Genomic DNA, 18,583 nt, shown 5'->3' with positions numbered 1-18,583 from the left:
TTAAAAAAGCGATTTTAAATAAATTTATTTTAATATTAAAAAAAAATACCTAACAAACTAACATAACCGCCCAACCCCCATCTCGTGAACCCCCACATATCCCCACAAATCACCGCACTAACAACCGCCGATACCGCCGCCGTACATTCTCTTCTTCCCTGAACCGCACTCTCCACTCACCACCTTATGCCGCAAACTCCACCTCTTTCACCTAAACTCTGTCCTCTCTCTCTCCTCACCAACACACTTATCACTGACATGACGACCCACCATACATCCACCGCGAATCCCCATCACAACCACCGTAATCACCACTGATAACAATCACGCACCGACTTATTCACCATATTCAACCATAAAAGAAATTTGTTGCTCCTGTGTTCGCAATTCACCAAATTCAACCCCAAAAGAAATGTGGTGTTGCTTTGAATCTCTGAAATTTTGCTCTTTTTCGGTCTTTTTTTTCCATTAAGATTTGTGGGTGTGGGGGATTTTGTTGTCGTTGGTGGTGGCGCATTTGTTAGATAGAGGACGGGGAAAAGAAAGGGGGAGGGGTGCGGTGGTTAGAATTTAAAGGAGGAGGGGTTTTTTTTAATTAATTTTTTTATAAATTAATTAATTTTTGAAAAAAGAAATATGTAAATATTGAAATAAAAAAGCTAACCCATCAAAATATAACAAGTGTCCTTCCTTAACCTACTAATCGGGTGAATAGTTTTTTATCCTATTTATGGAAGATCATGTGCAAAGGTCGTTTTATTGGGGGATTATCAAAAGGTGGTTTTATTCTCGGTCATAATATTCCTGTCAATTTTTCCAAACTAATAAAAGTAGTACATAGTGTCATACAAGTACTCTAGTACATAAGCTGTAAGAAGATATAATAATCACATGGTACTAAGTAAAAGTATAAAAGTAAAGGTGGGTCCAAAAGTCAAAAGAATTTGTGAGGACATGGATAAAGTATAATATTTTAAAGAACAACCACATGACCACACAGCTGTCCCACACTCACACCTCATCAATCTTTCACCTTCTCCCACTTTCCCTTTCTAATTCTTTATCATGTAGTCTTCTCTTTCTATCTTCTCTCTCCTCCATTAATTTAGATGCATGCAAAGTTCAAACTTAGTCCCCTCTTTCTGAAATCGACACCCATTTCAGACACTTTTCCGATCCCCGAGTCGACACTTTCCCGGAGTTGTGCCTAAGGGCTCGTGTCGTGCATCGTGTTGTGTTGACATGCGACACCCATGAGCAAGGAAGGTGTCAGAGTAACAGTCTACAGACTTACCACTCCAATGCCAAGCAACTCCGAGCTATTCAACTAATGGAATGATGAACAATGTTATCAACGCTTAGATGAAGGTGGTTACAAACCAACTTACTCTGTGTTTGGATAAATAAAGGGGAAGGAAAAGAAGGGGAGGGAAAGGGAGGGGAAGGAAGAATGGTGAGTTTTCCTTACAGATCTCTCCGTGTTGGAGGGATAAATTTCTTGCAATTTAATCCCTCCATTTCTCTCCCCTCCAATTCCCTTCCTTCCTCATTTGTTATCCAAATGAAAGATATTTCATCTCTCCATTTCCCTTTCCTTCCTTTCCCTCCATTTCAATCCAAACACACCATTAAGGATAAGATAAGGTGGAAGTTTAGGAGGATGGTAATGTAATAATAGCCATGCTTATTGGAGGGCAATTGTAAGCAATGCATACAGTTTTACCGGTTAGAATTAGTTTGAAAAGGAAAAAAGCAAGTACGTTAGACAGAATAGTGCTAGATAAAGAGGAGATCAGTGAGAAGAAAAACGGGAGGATGAATATTATAGCGCATTTTCATTAGTGATTATAAGAGAATCAAGACTCTCAAAAGCTTGAGTATCCAATATAATATTTTTATAGTTTGTAATTTCAAATTATAAATCCTCACAACTTTTCCTATAATTCAAGTCCAGTTATGCTAGTTCTTAACAAGTTGCTAAATTTCAATATGCTCAGGTGGATTAGATACTTCTTAACATGATTATCAGAAGTGAGCCTACAACAAAGTGAAAATAAAGAAAAATTTAGAGAAATAAAATCAAAAAAATTGCATTTTATTTTTTACTAGTTCTTCCCCCTTCTTTAGACAATCAAGTGGAATAATTATCAGTATAGTAGATACTATACACAGAATAGTAGATACTATACACAGATAATTGTATAGTTAGTACTTTGTACAATGGTACCTGTGAAATGCCATTACTCGTTGCATCAGCAGACTCACAGATGTTGCCTGCATAACAAGAGAAAATTGTGAGGTCCACTACAAAACAATGGAAACAAAAAAGGAGTTCAAATTAAACAGAAAAGAACAGTATTACCTAGCTCCACATGCTTAATTAATTTGATTAATTCATCCTGTAAAGAAAAAATACATATTATAACCATAACAAATACCTCCTACCTAAATGCTACCTTTTCAAAATTAGTATATACGAACCCTTTGCAAATTGTTCTGCTGCAAAACATACTGCAAGGTTGGAAGGATTGTACTAGCAGAAAGGTATGGAGGCATGAGCCCAGCTGTGCTCCCAGAGCTTAGGCAAATCTGGCCCTGAAGATATTTAAAATGCAATGTTATAAACTCATGCCTACAAGATAACTTACTTAGCTCAACTCTTTAGAATAATGATGATACACAAAGGAGCAACTTTAAACAACAAGTGTTAGCAACTCAATGAAAAATCACTCCCTCTATTCTTCTATATTCTACTCAATTGCTATAACATACAACATTTAAGATAATATTGAAAAAGGTGAGTACGGACTAGGTAGGATAAAACAAGAGATAAAATCTTAAAAGGTGGGTGGGTATAAGGATAAGAAGAATAAAGTAAGAGGCAGAGAGTTGAAAGGTGAATTTACTGAGGTAAAAAGGGTATGATGGTAAAAGGAACAAGCCTAAAATAGAATAAAGCAGAGTAGAACAAATAAGAACACATTAAAATGGAAAGTGAGTTGAACAAATATGAATGGAGCATTATCAACTAAAGATTTCATACAGTGATGACCCAAAGTTCTCGCTCTGATAATGTGCATGTTTTATTGACACAAAGACATCATATTCAAATGCTTGCTTGACAATGTTGCAAGTTAATCCTTACCCGACACTTCAATCCTTACTTAGACACTATTTGAACCACATAACCATAGAAGAAAAGGTAGAATTAAAAGGAAGAGAAAAATAGGTGCAAGAAATAGGCTTCCAATAAGCATTTTAACAATCAAGTCAGCCTAAAAACTGTGTTTTATGTAATTCTACAATAGAATTCATGCTAAATGACTTTACAGGAATATGTTCTACTTATGCAAAGTCCCCAAATTTTTATCCAAATTTAGGACGATGACCCTATTTTTGAAATTTCTGACCTTGACGTGTCACGTACGTGGATATGGACCTGATCTTGCACTTGTGGACTTGTGTCTGAGTAACATAGCTATCGAGTATAGCTATCTAGTATATCTACGTGAACTCCAAATGTGTTTGCAGAATAAGAAAAGGAATACATAAAAATTCCAATCCAATTTCAGTCCTGACCTTGGGTGCTTTAACATAAGTTCATACAAAGGATAAAAAAAATTTACTAGAAAAAACAAAAAATACAAAAAAGAAGGTACACCTTCTGGCTGACATCAGCTGATGTAACTTGAAAACGACCTTTGCGCTTAACAACAGCCCCTTCTGAAGAATCCTCCACTGCAATAACAAGGAAGAAAAAAGAGAAGAGAGACTTGTTTCACAAAGAAAAGAAAGATTAAAAAAAATAAAATTAAAAATTTTGATGCATCAGATTTGGCAAATAAGAAACCTAATGTATTGTTATTTGTATCTCTCCTTTGACGATATGAGATTGGGCCGCTGTAATTTCTATCAGCGGGATGCCTTGGTTGCATGTTGTCCCTGTGATAGAAATTCAAATGAATCATAATAACAATTGAGAATTCTTATTATGCCACAACTTTTGAAAAAAACCATTTTACCAATTGCATTCCTTCCAAAAACTCCTTATGTACCCTGACATATCAAATTCTGGATACTACCGAAATACAATTTTAATTATTCTTGACACTATGTTTGGATAGAGAGAAATGGAGGGAAAGGAAGAGAAGAGAAAAGGAGGGATGCATTATTTTTTGTTCGGATACCTAAAGGAGGGAATTGAAAGGATCCATTTTCCTTCCCCTTTTAATAAATCAAATCCCACCATTGTTGGAGAGATTTGGAAGGAAAATGGAAGTTCATCTTCTCCCTCCCTTTCTTTCCCTCTTTTTCCTTCCCCTCCCTTACCCTTCACTATTGTTATTTAAACATGGTGTAAATGTTCCTTTATTTTACTACATGTCACAATCTACTTTCCCACCACAAAAAAATTGAAAAAAAGTTAATTCTATCATTCACACGCACGAACAAAAAAAGATATTACAAAACAAAAACAAAAAAAAACACCATTTCTTTCTCTCTCAACTTACAGTCTTTTTAGATAGAGAACTTTTCTTATGGTATCAAATATCCCGTGCATTAATGCACAGGTATACTATAGTATAAAAAATAAAGAATTTGCCAATGCAAACCCAAAAAAAAAAAATTAAAAAATAAATAAAAAAAATTTGAAAAAAAAAATAAAGAGAGAGATAGAGAAGAGCAAGATAGAATTACCTATCCCCATCAGTGATCATCTTCCTTGATGAGCTCACATTTTCATAGAGGAGAGGACCACTAAGAGCCTTTTTCTGTCCAGCATTAACAAATTGCGGTAGGGAGCTGCTCCGAACCAAATTGTCACCATTAGTTCTTCCTACTTGCTCATTTTCAGTTTTGGAAAAATTTATTTCAGCATCTGTCAGAGATGCATTTTTGTATCTAATACTCTTCATATCATCTTCACCAATATCAAAATACCCTCTGCAGAAATAATAAGAAGTGCTGGTAAGCAACTATGTAGCATAGAACTGGAATCAAAGTCAGTAACAAGTGGTAAATTTATTCTTAAACATATACACTCACAAGGATACACAAGCAAAAAAAGACACCTTAGTTAAACAGAGGAAGGCTACCTGAGGATCTAGAGAAGCTAGTGAATGAGGCAAAAAGAATGACGGAGTAAGAGCTTAACGACGGAGTAATAGAGCAGACAGAAAGAAATGAGTCTGATGTATTGACTTCTGCAAGTAGCTCTTACAATTCACAATTCATTTCTTCTTTATTACTTTTTTACTTTACATATGAAAAATTAGAACATGTCTATCAAGAATATTTAGAAACATTATATAAGCAAGTGATTCTGGCATTATTAAAACTAGAAAAGTCCCATCTGTCAAGTTGATGTTTGTTTGAAAATCCTTACCAGTTTCTGGGCCTCTAGAAAAATTTGCAGCACTGAAATTTAGGATGCAGAACGCTCCCACATATAATTAGTGAGCAAGGAGGCATAGGCTATTGGTAGTTAGAAGTTAGCTAATGGAAGTGGTTCTTAATGAAGTTCATGAAAAATACAAAATATTATTAATCAGAAAATTTAAAGACTGGCCCAACTGAAATTTAGGATGCAGAATGCTCCCACACATAATTAGTGAGCAAGGAGGCATAGGCTATTGGTAGTTAGAAGTTAGCTTATGGAAGTGGTTCTTAATGAAGTTCATGAAAAATACAAAATATTATTAATCAGAAAATTTAAAGACTGGCCCATTATGTCCCCATTGCAAAAAAAATAAAAAAATAAATAATAAATAATAATAAAAAAAAAGTATATCACATGAAAGGTTCATTGAATTATTTAAAATGCACCATCAGTTCTAAATGGAATGAAGGTGGTCCAATGTCTCCATTAGAGCAAACAATAGAAATCAAACTTACTTAAGTGCCTGCAGGGGTTGAATAGGAAATGAAGCCAGTGAACCTTCCAAGCTATCAAGATCATCAAACCCATCCTGAGATAGGAAGTGTTCACAATCACCAAGGATACATCAAATAAAAATGTCAACCACTTAGTGTGAATGAAATAGCTAAATTACCTCATGACTATCTGAAGTATTTGAATGAATCGTCCCCTCGGAAGATGGTTTATCTGTATGAACAGATTGTTCATCAAGCCTGTCTTTCAACCCTAAATTAGGGTTTTCTTCAATTAAATTATTGTCGTCATCTTGAATCTGCGGCAACACTTTAGTATTCAAAACATAATTCACAAGGCAACAATTCACTAAAATATATGGTAATTGCATAAATAAATAAATAAACAAACAAACAAAACAAAACAGGTGCTTGTTTCCACCTACACTTGCATCTACACATAGATGCATAGCAAGGAGATTGGAGTAAATTCAGTGAGCATAAGAGGCTTACAAGGGCTGCTTGATTCTTCAAATCCTCCAAGTTGAAATTCCAGGCACTTATGCCTCGAATGTACTCTTGCTGCATAAATCACCAAAAGTAAGAATGTGGCAACTATATCTTAAAACCCTAAAATATGCGAGTAAAACACTATAAAGGCTTGAGAAACCTTAACAAAGGAAATAAGTAGAGTTTGCAAAACATGAGTCAAGTAAATAATTAAAACTAAACACTTAAAACAAATAAACCAAAAAGTAATTTTAAATCATAACACGCCTTAACGTGAATATTTTTCTTCCACTCCGACCAATCAAACACTATAATTTCCTCAATCCTCAAAGTACTCATATCACTCTCAATCACACAATTTCAACTTTTTGGTAGGTCTTCCCCTACCCCTTGCAATCCCATCATACTTGGCCTCCAATTTACATGGTCAAACCACCTTAGGCGATTCTCCCTCAATTTGTATTCAACAAGCGTAACCCCTACTTTCTTCCTAATTATCTCATTCTTCAACCGATCCTTTCTTGTATAGGTATACATCCATCGCAACGTATGCATCTCCGCCACATTCATCTTATGAACGTGACATGCTTCACTGGGCCTAATTAGGCCTACTAGTCATTCAGTTGAATTTACCATTCAATCTATGAGGCATGCCAGGATCACATAAAAACCCCATAGCACCTTACATTTGAACCAACCTGCTTTGAACCCATGAGCAACATCTCCATCCAATTCCCCCATCCTTTTGAATAAAGGATTGTCAAAGACCTCTTGAACAATTTTTCGATCCAAAAGGTGATCGCCTCCCCGTTTCCAATCCCACTAAACTTACATTCCAAATACTTTGACTTACTTCTACTCCCCTTAGAGCCTTCCCATTTAAGGTTCCAAAAATTGTCTCCACAATTCTAACTTAATTTCCACGCATTCCTTCGTCTCATCAAAAATCATGCATCCCTGTATATCAACTTGAATTGAACTCGTAAATTAATATACATGACTATGACAAAATGAAAAGGGGTAGGGTAGAAACAAAACTCAAATTAATTTTAACACGAACTCTTCGGTCTTCCCAATACTGGTCTACAATCTCGAGATAGCTCTCGCATATATGTCCTTAGTAGAGCTGTCAGTTTCTGACCCGAACCGTTAAACCCGACTGTTTCGAACCGATCCGAAAAGGAACTGAACTGTTTAAAACCCGTTTTTTGGAAATCGAAAACTGACCCGACCCAATTTTTTCCAATCCGAAACTGAACTAAACCGAATTTGTGCAAACCGTTCCTAACCCGACCCGTTATCAAGCCAAACCATTACAACCCGAAACTGAAAGCAACCCAAACCGATTACGTTTAAACCCGATAGTAACCCGACCCGTTTTAAACCGAAAACCGTTAAAACCCGATAAAAATCCGATAAACCTAAATCGTTCCAACCCGTAACCCGTTGTGACCGAACCGGTTATAATCCGTAACCCGTTGTGACCGAACCGTTTACGACCCGTAGCCTGTTATGACCAAACCGTTTAAAACCCGTAACCCGTTATGACTGAGTCATTTACAGCCTGTTACCCAATATGTTTATGATCTAATCTGTTTCAACCCACTACTCGATAAACCCAACTTATTTATGACTTGACTTGATTATTACATGACTCGTTCCTACCCATTATCTGACTAATTCGACTCGATAATCATCCGACTCAATTTTAACCCGATATGATTTTGATTAGAAACCCGTTTCAAATTGGGTAAACTCGTTTTCAAACCAACCAAGTTCAATCTAAACCGATTATAACCGAAACAATAATGGTTGGACCCGATTTCACCCGATCTATTTTGAACCGAAACCCATTTTCGAATCGACCCAGTTAAACCCAAACTGATTATGACCCGAACCAATTACGACCCGTCCTGATTAAGACCCGAACTGTTTTTAACCGAAACCCACATTAAATGGGCTAAACACGTTTTCAAACCGACCCAGTTCAACCCAAATTGATTATGACCCGAACCGACTAGAACCCGACCCGATAAGGACCCGATCCGAATAGAAACTGCGATTAAAAAAACCAAACCGAACTGACCCGATAATTTTCAAAACCGACTCAAACCGACCCGCTTATTATTTCAATCCGTTATAAACCGACCCGTTATAATCCGAAACTGATAAACCCAACCCAAACCCGAACTGTTTAACCGAATTGACACCCCTAGTCCTTAGTGATGAAAATATAAAATATAATTCCGCAAAATGTCTTCTCCAAATTAATGAAAACCTTATATAAATCCTTCTTATCCTGTTAAATCCTCCTTCTTAATTAAAAAAAATAAAAATAAAAATAAAATAAAAAACTTTACTCGAAAAAAACATTAAATGGACAAAAAATAATAAAGCAAAAACCTACTTTAAATTTGACTTATACATGTACCCATCCTTTTCCCCAAAGACATATTGAGATTAACCAAAATCCCAACCCACTTATATAAAATTAACTTCTAACCGACACTTCACCTTTGACCTCCTAGCCCTTTGCTCCTTCCTTCACCTTCCACTGCTCACTGGGCATGAACAAATACAACTATACAAGTGCCTATACCATAGCAGCATATCACTATTGAAGGCCAAGCTGACCAGTATTTTTTTTAGTTCCTATTTTTGCAATCCTATATGTTTCCTTTCTTCAATAGTCAATACATTCAAATAAATCCCCTCACACAAACACATAAACCGAACAGAGTGCAATGGGTAACAGGATCCCCTCGAATTTACTTTATCTACTATCATGCTATAATGTTTTTTACTTGAACTGTATCACACTTCTTCCTGGGATAGTGGTGTCCATACAAGACTTGAACTCTTAGGCAATAACATTTAAAGAAGAATAAGAATCTTATTGTGGATTTACAGCACGTGACAAGATCTAATGAAAAAGATAATTGTTTGGGAAATCATTGATCTACGTGCATTATCTCTACAAGGAAAGATAAGTTGTTACCTGAGACAACTGATCCTTGTCCCCATACAAATCTTTGTTCTGAACAAGAAGATCTGCTTCTTTTGCCTACAACAGATAACAAAGAAGAAAAAAAAATAAAAAATAAAAAAATTATAAATAAAAACAGTTATTAAATATAGAAAATTAGCAGATTGGCAATTTGAAGCTGCCAGCAGAGGCAATAGAAAAGCAGCAAACCTTAAGCATTTGAAAACGTTCACCAAGTGGAGGCAGGCCATCAAGTATTGAGCGAGCCACAAAATCAGATGATTTTGCATGTTTGAAAAAGGGATGCTTAAATAATTTCTCAGAAGTGGGTCGTTTCTTTGGATCCTTCACCAAGCATGCAGCCACCAATTCTTTAAAAGACTGTAAAATTGAGGGGAAATGGTGAAAAAATTGCAATTTGTGCAAAGTTTATCTCTAAACTGCACCCAGCCCCCCTCCCCCTCCCTCCCCACAAAATAAAAGAAAGAAAGAAAAGGAATATAACCACCACCTTTGAGAATCGCTTATCTCTCTCATAATCAAGACCTGGTGGTGCATTTTGCAAAGTCATCAAAAGAACCTATAAAATTCCATAAAAAAAGAATAAAATGATGATCTAGACAAACGCATTGGTCTCTGATATTAGTAGGTAAACATTAATATACCTTCATTGGAGGGTACTTGGAGAATGGGGCATGACCATGAGCAAGCTCAAGAGCTGTTATCCCAAAAGACCATATATCTGCTCTGTTTACATATAAAAGTAAACTTTAAAAAATTGCCAAAACCTACAGGACTTAAGTAGTAAAATTCTTGTTAGGACTTCAGCAGGCAAAAGTAATAAAACAAAATTTAAAAAAATGCAAAACAAACAGACTCAAAATCAATATCAAAACTACGAATCCCTGAAGACAAAAATAATGATAGTCTCTAAATCAAACTCGGGTTCTGGTATCAAAACTGATGCATTTTGGTGTTAGAGTCAACACTTTTTATGAATATTTTGCAGACTTTGGTCCGAAATAACGCGTCCAACCCCATGTCCGAGAATCCATTGATATAGATACATGAATGAATAAGGTTAAAGAGAGGTTATGACCAGGTTTCAAATTAATTTAAGTTAAGATTAAAAGGTAACAAAATTTTTTACTAAAGGAAATGACATTGTTGAGATTGCCATGCACATACTTAAAATCATATCCATGCAGTTGTTGCATAACTTCAGGGGCCATCCTGCAAAAAATCAGAGTAATCCTTAAGAGGAATTGATACATAAAAACTTGCAGATAATAAATAAATGAAACAATTGACTAGTACCAGCACGGAGTACCAACGAAGGTATTTCTAGTCCGCTGTCTATCACCAGTGTCAAACATACAAGCTGAGACACCAAAATCTGCCACCTTCACTGTGCCATTGGAGTCAAGTAATATATTTCCAGCCTACAATGCAAAATTCAAAAACACATCATGAGTCAGACATCACGAGCAAATCCAATGTAAAGTTTATACCGAAACATCACATTAGAAGCAATAAAATAATTTAATCAACTAGTTATTTGGTGTATTTTCTGTAACAAACTTAGAGCTTTATCCTTCTCACACTTTGTATTGATTCATATTTCCATAAGAAGGCAATCAAGGAGAATTTAGAATATGAATGATAACAACGTTCATTATTTTGAACAACCTTACAAGGCATAAAATTCAGCTAATATTATAATATGTTAGGTAGGCGGTGATGGAAATGATGATGAAATTATATGTAATTATATAAATAAGATATGTCAATGTCCAGTCCCAAATCTTTCATTTCACCATGAATTTTAATTACCTAGATCGCTTTTTTCTCCATGATTGGCCAGCCCTAAATCTCTCCTTTTCTTCATGAATTTGCATTACCATTTCTCATTGTTTTAAAAGTTTTTTGAGTGGTGGTAGAAATTTCTAAGGATAAAACGAGTCAAGGATGGATTTCCTTTAACATGCCATTGTCATGAGAAAATTTCTTAGAGAATAACTGCCATTTCCAACATTTGTTATTGCCAACCCATGGGCCAAGGAAGACAAAGGACAAACGATAACCAATACTATTGCAAACAATTAAATGGTTCGAAAAGGACAATCCAACGAATCCCAACCAAAGTAAATCAAAGATATGTCTTCACTAGCAAAATACAAGGCAAAAGTAAGGACTTAATTTCTTCTAGGGTCTACCCTAAGCATCAATTTCACCTTAATTAGCAACTGAAACAAAAGCTTTTACCCACTGGAAAACCATACTCTAAGTAAAGAATCTTGAAATTATCATTCTCCAAAAATGCTAACAAAAGCAGAGACTCTAAGATTCCATCATCGGTGTGATAAGAAAAAAAAAATAAGATCTCATCAAATTAGCTAGCTCCTTCAACTTATGAGGGTTCCTTCGGAAATGAAACACCAAGAAAGATAATACCATCCCTCGAAGAGAGATGAGGAATTAATGAGTAGTAAACAGTTATTTAAAATTAAAAAAATTAAGGTTGTACTCTATTGAAATTTCTAGCTATAAAGATAGTACACTCTCCACTACCTTCCTTTAGTTTCCTTACTTAACACCAAGGGAATATAAAAATTTGTGAGCCTAACATCCAAAAACAACCTAAGACCTTATTAATGCATCCATATCGTTGAAGACCATCCTGCCAGGTTTCAAAAATGCAGCCGCGCCATCAAGTATCGGGCGAGTTGTGGCGGTTTTCAATTTTACCGAACCGAGATTTAGCGGTTTGATGTGGGTTTTTAAAATACACCGCATTTTCGGACTGAGTCAGCCGTTACACTGATTTCATTATAAATCGCCGGAAAAATCGCTTTGAATTCGCGAAATTTTCTTCAACTCCATTGAAAACCAAAGAGTGCAAAGGAAATAGGGGGAGGAGAGAGAGAGAGGGGCAGGAAGAGGAGATGGGTGCTATTTGAGGGGGGCTGTCAGAAAGGTCTAGGGTAGGGAAATAGGTATAGGAGAGGTGTCATTTTCTATACCACTTGTTTTGCTTTTGACCTTTTGACTACTAACTTTAACAAAAAAATTCTTTACTCTTTATGTGTTACAGTTGTTACCCAATATTTATCTTAGTAAACAATTTATTTTAGAGGAATTGTACCAATAATTAATAATAATTAAAATAATACTAGAAATAATTATGATAAAAAATATATATATATAATTTTTATTAGAAGAAAATGAAATAAAAATTTAATTTTTAAAATTTATGAGTAATTATATTAATAAACATATAAAATTATATAACTAAAATTTAATCACCACATCCGCGATAACCACATCAATTCTGTGTTAAATAAGTAAAATCACTAACCGCATCGATTGGGAAGAAAGAATGGTGATTAAATTTGAAAGCATGCATAGGAAATGCATGGGAAAATAAATATAGTGGAATTTTGTTTTACAAAATTGTCTGAAAAAGAGAAAAAAGTAAGTTGGCACATTCACCAAATATATATAGGAAGATTGAAGGAAATATTTTAACCATATATGGAAGATTCCAAATAAAAAACTTTTTAAACCATCCTAATTGGAAACTAAGAACAAAGGGAGTACAGAATTAGGTCTTTAGCATTATGAGTCATCAATAACTGTTGGCAAGAAGGCGGGCAAATTCAAGCAATGAACCATTGGCTATAAATTTTTTTGCATTATTTCAGGAACTAGCACATAAGCATACAAAGAACTTAACTATTATTTCTTCATCCTTCAATAACTCACAATGCCGAAACAAACTAAAAACTAGGGATAATTGATATTATAATTTCAAGCTTGCTTAAGAAGAGGCTGGACACCAACAAATCTCCAATGTAAAAAGGCATCAAAATATGTTGAACGAAGATTTTAAATAATTTAAAGAAATAAATAAATCAATAAAAAAAAAATTTAAATAAAACAGAAGATACTACCTTCACATCTCTGTGTATATGACCATGAGCATGAAGATAAACAAGTGCTTTAAGAGTTTCACGAAGTAGTGTAGCAATAATAGGTTCCTCAAAGCCTTCTGGATATGTAGACTTCATTATGTGAAGGCAAGATCCTCCCGCCATATATGGCATCACAACCCAGAGGCTGTGACCTGCTGTAAATGAGCAATGAGCACGTAACACATTTGGATGATCAATCAAACTCATTGTATGGACCTCACGACGAATTCCATCCTGCATAAGATGAAGCACATGCACTCAGTAGTAAAATTAAAATTATGCCAGAATACCAGATTATATCAAGCATAAAACAAAATCTTCATCCTATATATTTGGGCCTGGATAAGACATAAAAAATAAACATATTATAACATTTTCCACTAAGAAAAATACAGATATTATTTCTGTTGCATCACATAACATCAGATGAGGTCAAAGCAGAATCAAAAACATCACATACCTAAATGCCTACAGAGTTCAAGAGCTTAATCACAGAACTCTGTTGACTCAAGTACATCATACGGTCAAAATATGCCAATACATGGAAGGACAAAGAATTTCTTTTATTTATTGACACTTAACATGAAAGGCAACAATATAGGCCCACAATATTTCTCCATTCACTTAGTTGAGTAAATGGTTCATTCTTGGAGACCACTGCCATCAAGGTATTATATATTTCCGAGTTGTAAGGGGTTATCAAGTATTAGTAGATGGCCAACACAAATTACGGCTAATGCTTTCCCAAATAATGAAACTATCCAATATATGACCAATGCATACAATTATGTCAAGTATCATAAACCGCCATCTTTCATACAATGAAATACAGTGGATTTTCACAATACTCAACCATTACTAAGACCAAATCTGCAGCAGTCATTCAATTCTATTGCAATATGGCCCTCTTTCCACCTCCATAAAACGTGTGGTTCTCTGATAATTGGGAAGGTTTGTTAGTGATTTTACTTATTTAACCAAAAAAAAACCATAAAAACCAAAACTTAGCCATTAACAATTACAAGGGCACGTTGGAGATATATAAAAAAGTAGAGGGTCAATTTAGAATATGCCAAGGGAAAAAAAAAAAGAAGAAAAGGCAATAGTGAAAGGTCTTACGTAGAATTTTTGATAAGATGGCCATTACTTGAATCAATTTTCACTTCATTCATTTTGTCCTCCACTCAATGACATACAAGACTGCCATGACAGGTACACTCAAGAACTTAAAGAAGTCTTTAATGTTTAGAATCCAATGTACATGATATAAGCCTACTAATCAGGTCATCTCCCATATAGGCCACCATTGTAAATTTGTAACTCTATCGCACTACTCATATTTATAGGGACTCCAAAATATTTACAACTATAAATAATGAAATAGAAAAACATACAATAGTAATCACATGCTCTAGAGAGAATACTTCCAATAGGCAATAAGTAAAAGGAATGGTTGCAACTACATTCAAATAATAGTAATCACGTGCTCTAGAGAGAATAATTCCAAAAGAAGTATTTTACAATTATGAAAAAGTAGGCAATAATAAGTAAATGGAATAATTTTGCAACAACTAGATTCAAATAATATTTTGAAGTCATACAATAAGTGCAGAATTAATAAGGTAAGCACATACCAGGTCATTATTGCATCTCTCTAGATCAAGAACCTTAATAGCAACTACCTCATTGAACGGAATACAAAGAGCCCTGTACACGGTAGCACTCACACCTTCCCCAACTTCCTCATACAACTTGTATTCCTTTGCATCAACGGGATATTTTTTCTCTAGGACCTCCATTGTTCTTATAGTGCCATTCTATTATCCTCTTCACTCTCAGATGCTGCAGATAGCATAGGAAAAAAAAATGAACGCAAGAACCAAAGCAAATATAGACATCCTCCAGATCGACAGCATATTCCCACAACTCAGCAGCTTGTGGAAGGCATTGCTCACAGAATAATAGCCTAGTAGAGACAAGTATTTTACCTACGAAGGAGCACCCACTAGTAGAACACAAGTCCCAATTGCTGTAAGCTAAAATAGCTAGGCTTTTACAGAATCCACTACCTCTGGCAATACACAACAGAATCTTGATTCTCTTTGTTGATACCTAATATCAGAAACGGTGCTAAACTCCACTAAATCACGTCTGAAAAGAATCTCTAGAAGCATTAGTTGGGGATATATATCACATTTTTGGATCCAAGTCCATTTTATTTCCAAAAATTGGCAACAAATAGATCTAAAGATACCAAATAGGGACACATGCCAATAGTAAGCCAGCAGGAAAAACACCAACAGGAATATTTCTGCACATAGATACAGCAGTTTTATTAAACAATTATGTTCAAAGGTGTCTAATGATAGAACATAAGATATACCAGAAAACCACTATAAAACACCATCATTTCACACTACAATTTTATAGCATATACACCCTCCGTTCCTTGCATTTTGTTTAACAAAGAAGGAAGGAAAGGAAGGGGAGGGAAAGAGGAGGAAGGGGAGGGAAAGAGGAGGAAGGGGAAGGAAAGTGGAGGAAGGGAAGGGAAGAGAAAAGGAGGGAAAAGGTGAGCTCCATTTTCTCTCTAAATCTTTCCAACCTTGGGGGATTATGCTTATTAAAGAGGGAAGAAAAATGAATCCCTTCCTCTCCTTCACCTTCCTTCCCCCAAAACTTTACCCGAACATGAAAAAGTTTCCTCCTCCCATTCTCTTCTCTTCTTTTCCCTTCATTTCCTTTTGTCCAAACAAAGTGTAAATATTAACTCCATATGCTAATTGAGAGTCAAAGTTTAAGTCAATCTTTGACCACATATTCACATTAACCTATAAGAAGAAAATTAATTTTTCGTAGCGTGTAGTTTCATGATATCTATTATTTTTTAGAAAAAATTGCCCAAAATAATACAACATTTTTCTACTTCTCCCACAATAATATTATCTTTTGATTTTTTTAAAAAAAAAATCCAAGCTATGATACCTATGTACTCATAGCAACCCAGTAGGTCACCAAACCTTAGTTTCCGGTTGCCAATCTATGTGTCATGTTCTAATTGACTTAAACTTTTTATTTAAATATGAAAATATTTTTATTTTTATTTTTATAATTCTAATAATTACAATAACATAATAACCCTCCCCCTTCTTTCTCTCTCTTCCTCTCCCTAGTTCTTTCTCTCTCTTCCCCTCCAATGGCACCCCACCACCGTAGCTTCCTTTCTTCCCCTTCTTCTTCCTCTCCTGCTAGATGCCCCTTTGCTCCTTTCTCTCTCCTCCCCATCAATCCACCACGCCACTTCCTCTTTACCTAACCTGCCTTCTCATGTTCTCTCTCCTCTTCTTCTCTCTTTCTATTTTTGGGTTGGGTGGTTTCCAAGGGGGATTGATATGGTCTTTGGGGTTGTTAGGGTGGATTCCATGGGGCGATAGCAATGTTGGTGTTTGGATTTTTTCGGGGAAAGGTGGTTGTCTCCATGGATTTGAGGGCAGAGGGGTAGGTGCGCATACGGTGATGCAGAGGCATTCGGAGGTGAATTCCATGTTGGGTTGTGAGGTTGGGGCGGGGGGAGGAGGGGAGCTAAAGTGGTGATATGGGTTTTTGTTTTTTTCAAGGAAGGAGAGTGGTGGTGGGGGAGTGTTGGATATGGTGGCTGGGTTTGGAGTTCGCTTCAGTGAAGGCGCGTGGATGGTGGGTTGGTGATTTTGGTAGTAGTGGAGGGAGAGCATTTTTTTTTTTAAATTTCATTTTAGGGATGAAAAATAAGTTAATTATATTAATAATGTGATTAAAAAGGAAAAGGGAAAAAAATAGCGTATTGTTTATGTAATCAGTCATTTAGATTTGTACGAGTATAATACCCCTAAAGGTTGGATTTATTCTAGAATAATTACAGGGTGGGATTATTTTGGAAGAATCGGACAAAGGTTGGATTATTCTTCGGTTCTTCCTTATAATATTGAAGTAAACTATAGTTTTAGGTATTGTGAAAATGTAGGAATACTAGTATATTATTTACATACATGAATAATAGAAGAACCCTATTCTGATTCCCAAATCGGGCATAGACTAGCTGCAAAATTTATAATGTGCCTTGACTTATGCAACACGTGTTAGCTCATTAATTCATTGTGCACAACAATTAGATTCATTTTCGGAAACAAGTAAGCTCAGTAATTTATTTTATGACCCATATCAGAGTATCATGTTTGTCACATAAGATTTTACAAATCATTTATCTGTAACATACAAGTGTCTTCTCACATGCCTAATGCTTTTGCACCTTATATAAGCAGGCCCATCCCTGAGCAAGGGCAGGTGGGGCAGCTGCCCTGCCCAGGGGAAAAAAGGTCCATTTTCATGGTTTAGTCCTGACATTAAAGAGTATAAACCAAAGCCTGCAACACATTAGCAACCAAAGTTGACTTAATTATCAAAGTAAGCTCGAAAAACTACGTTTAATTCTTATTTCATAGTTCGATCATAACATTAAAGGGTTCTGCCATACATTAGCAACCACATTTGATTCAATTATCACATAAGTTAGGAAGAAAAGGCATATTTGATTCAATCATCAATTAGGCTCATAATTTTATTTATTAACGACATAATCGCTGGTTATAATCTTTCATAATCTCAGTAATTAAAACCAATAGTTCAGATTTCCAAACGCTAAACTAACTAAACTGACAATTAAATTAAATTAAATTAAACCCTAGATTGTGATATTGATACGATGGTTACAAAAGGAAACACCAACTTACCTCAGAAGCTGCTTCAAAGGGGGATACATGTATTAGAAGGCGCTTCAATGGAGAACATCATAGGCGCTTCAATGGAGAACTGAGAAAGAGAAGGAAGAGGTATAGCTACGTTCATCCGGGATTTTTTTTCCTTTTTGAGTTGTTGACATTTGAGAATTATAGGCAGAGCAATTCAATGGGTTGGACCGTTGGAGCCTTGAAGCCGGTACGGATGTCAATTCGGTTAACTGGTCGGTTTCGGGTTGGATTTATCAGTTTCGTAAAGTAACAAATTGGTTTATAACGAGTTGAATGATTAGCAAGCCGATTCAATTTAAATTTGAAAACTAGTTAGTGACCCGGACGATGCCCCGTGTTTTTGTTTCTTTGTTGTTTGTAGATATTGTGATATTCAGCTTATAGTTTTTTAAAAATATTACTTTATATAATTCCACTATGTTGTCTTGCTAAAATTATGTACCTATAATTTGCAAGTT

General features: G+C 35.4%; 1 protein-coding gene across 2 annotated transcripts in view; it reads right to left on the bottom strand.

Annotated features, from left to right (window-relative positions):
• Window positions 1–18,317, bottom strand: part of LOC110709329 (STE20/SPS1-related proline-alanine-rich protein kinase-like) — a 30,679-nt gene extending 12,362 nt beyond the window's left edge. The window contains exons 1-20 of one of the 2 annotated variants that reach the window (XM_021887537.1): window positions 18,108–18,317; window positions 15,596–15,652; window positions 15,330–15,492; window positions 14,976–15,183; window positions 13,321–13,575; window positions 10,685–10,809; window positions 10,556–10,600; window positions 10,033–10,114; window positions 9,879–9,947; window positions 9,578–9,748; window positions 9,380–9,445; window positions 6,385–6,453; window positions 6,054–6,191; window positions 5,896–5,969; window positions 4,699–4,944; window positions 3,851–3,942; window positions 3,662–3,738; window positions 2,482–2,595; window positions 2,363–2,399; window positions 2,228–2,274 (exon numbers count right to left, since the gene is read on the bottom strand). In XM_021887537.1, the coding sequence (XP_021743229.1) occupies window positions 2,228–2,274; window positions 2,363–2,399; window positions 2,482–2,595; window positions 3,662–3,738; window positions 3,851–3,942; window positions 4,699–4,944; window positions 5,896–5,969; window positions 6,054–6,191; window positions 6,385–6,453; window positions 9,380–9,445; window positions 9,578–9,748; window positions 9,879–9,947; window positions 10,033–10,114; window positions 10,556–10,600; window positions 10,685–10,809; window positions 13,321–13,575; window positions 14,976–15,140 (1,872 nt within the window). In that variant the 5' untranslated portion in view covers window positions 15,141–15,183; window positions 15,330–15,492; window positions 15,596–15,652; window positions 18,108–18,317. The remainder of the gene's footprint in view (window positions 1–2,227; window positions 2,275–2,362; window positions 2,400–2,481; window positions 2,596–3,661; window positions 3,739–3,850; window positions 3,943–4,698; window positions 4,945–5,895; window positions 5,970–6,053; window positions 6,192–6,384; window positions 6,454–9,379; window positions 9,446–9,577; window positions 9,749–9,878; window positions 9,948–10,032; window positions 10,115–10,555; window positions 10,601–10,684; window positions 10,810–13,320; window positions 13,576–14,975; window positions 15,184–15,329; window positions 15,493–15,595; window positions 15,653–18,107) is intronic. The other variant, XM_021887538.1, reaches the window with a different exon arrangement.
• Between the last annotated feature and the right edge of the window lie 266 nt (window positions 18,318–18,583).

The sequence above is a fragment of the Chenopodium quinoa genome, unplaced genomic scaffold (assembly GCF_001683475.1).
Source record: "Chenopodium quinoa cultivar QQ74 unplaced genomic scaffold, ASM168347v1, whole genome shotgun sequence".
Lineage (NCBI taxonomy): Eukaryota > Viridiplantae > Streptophyta > Magnoliopsida > Caryophyllales > Amaranthaceae > Chenopodium > Chenopodium quinoa.
Note: the sequence above shows the minus strand (reverse complement) of the source record. Positions and strands in the feature narration are given on the sequence as shown.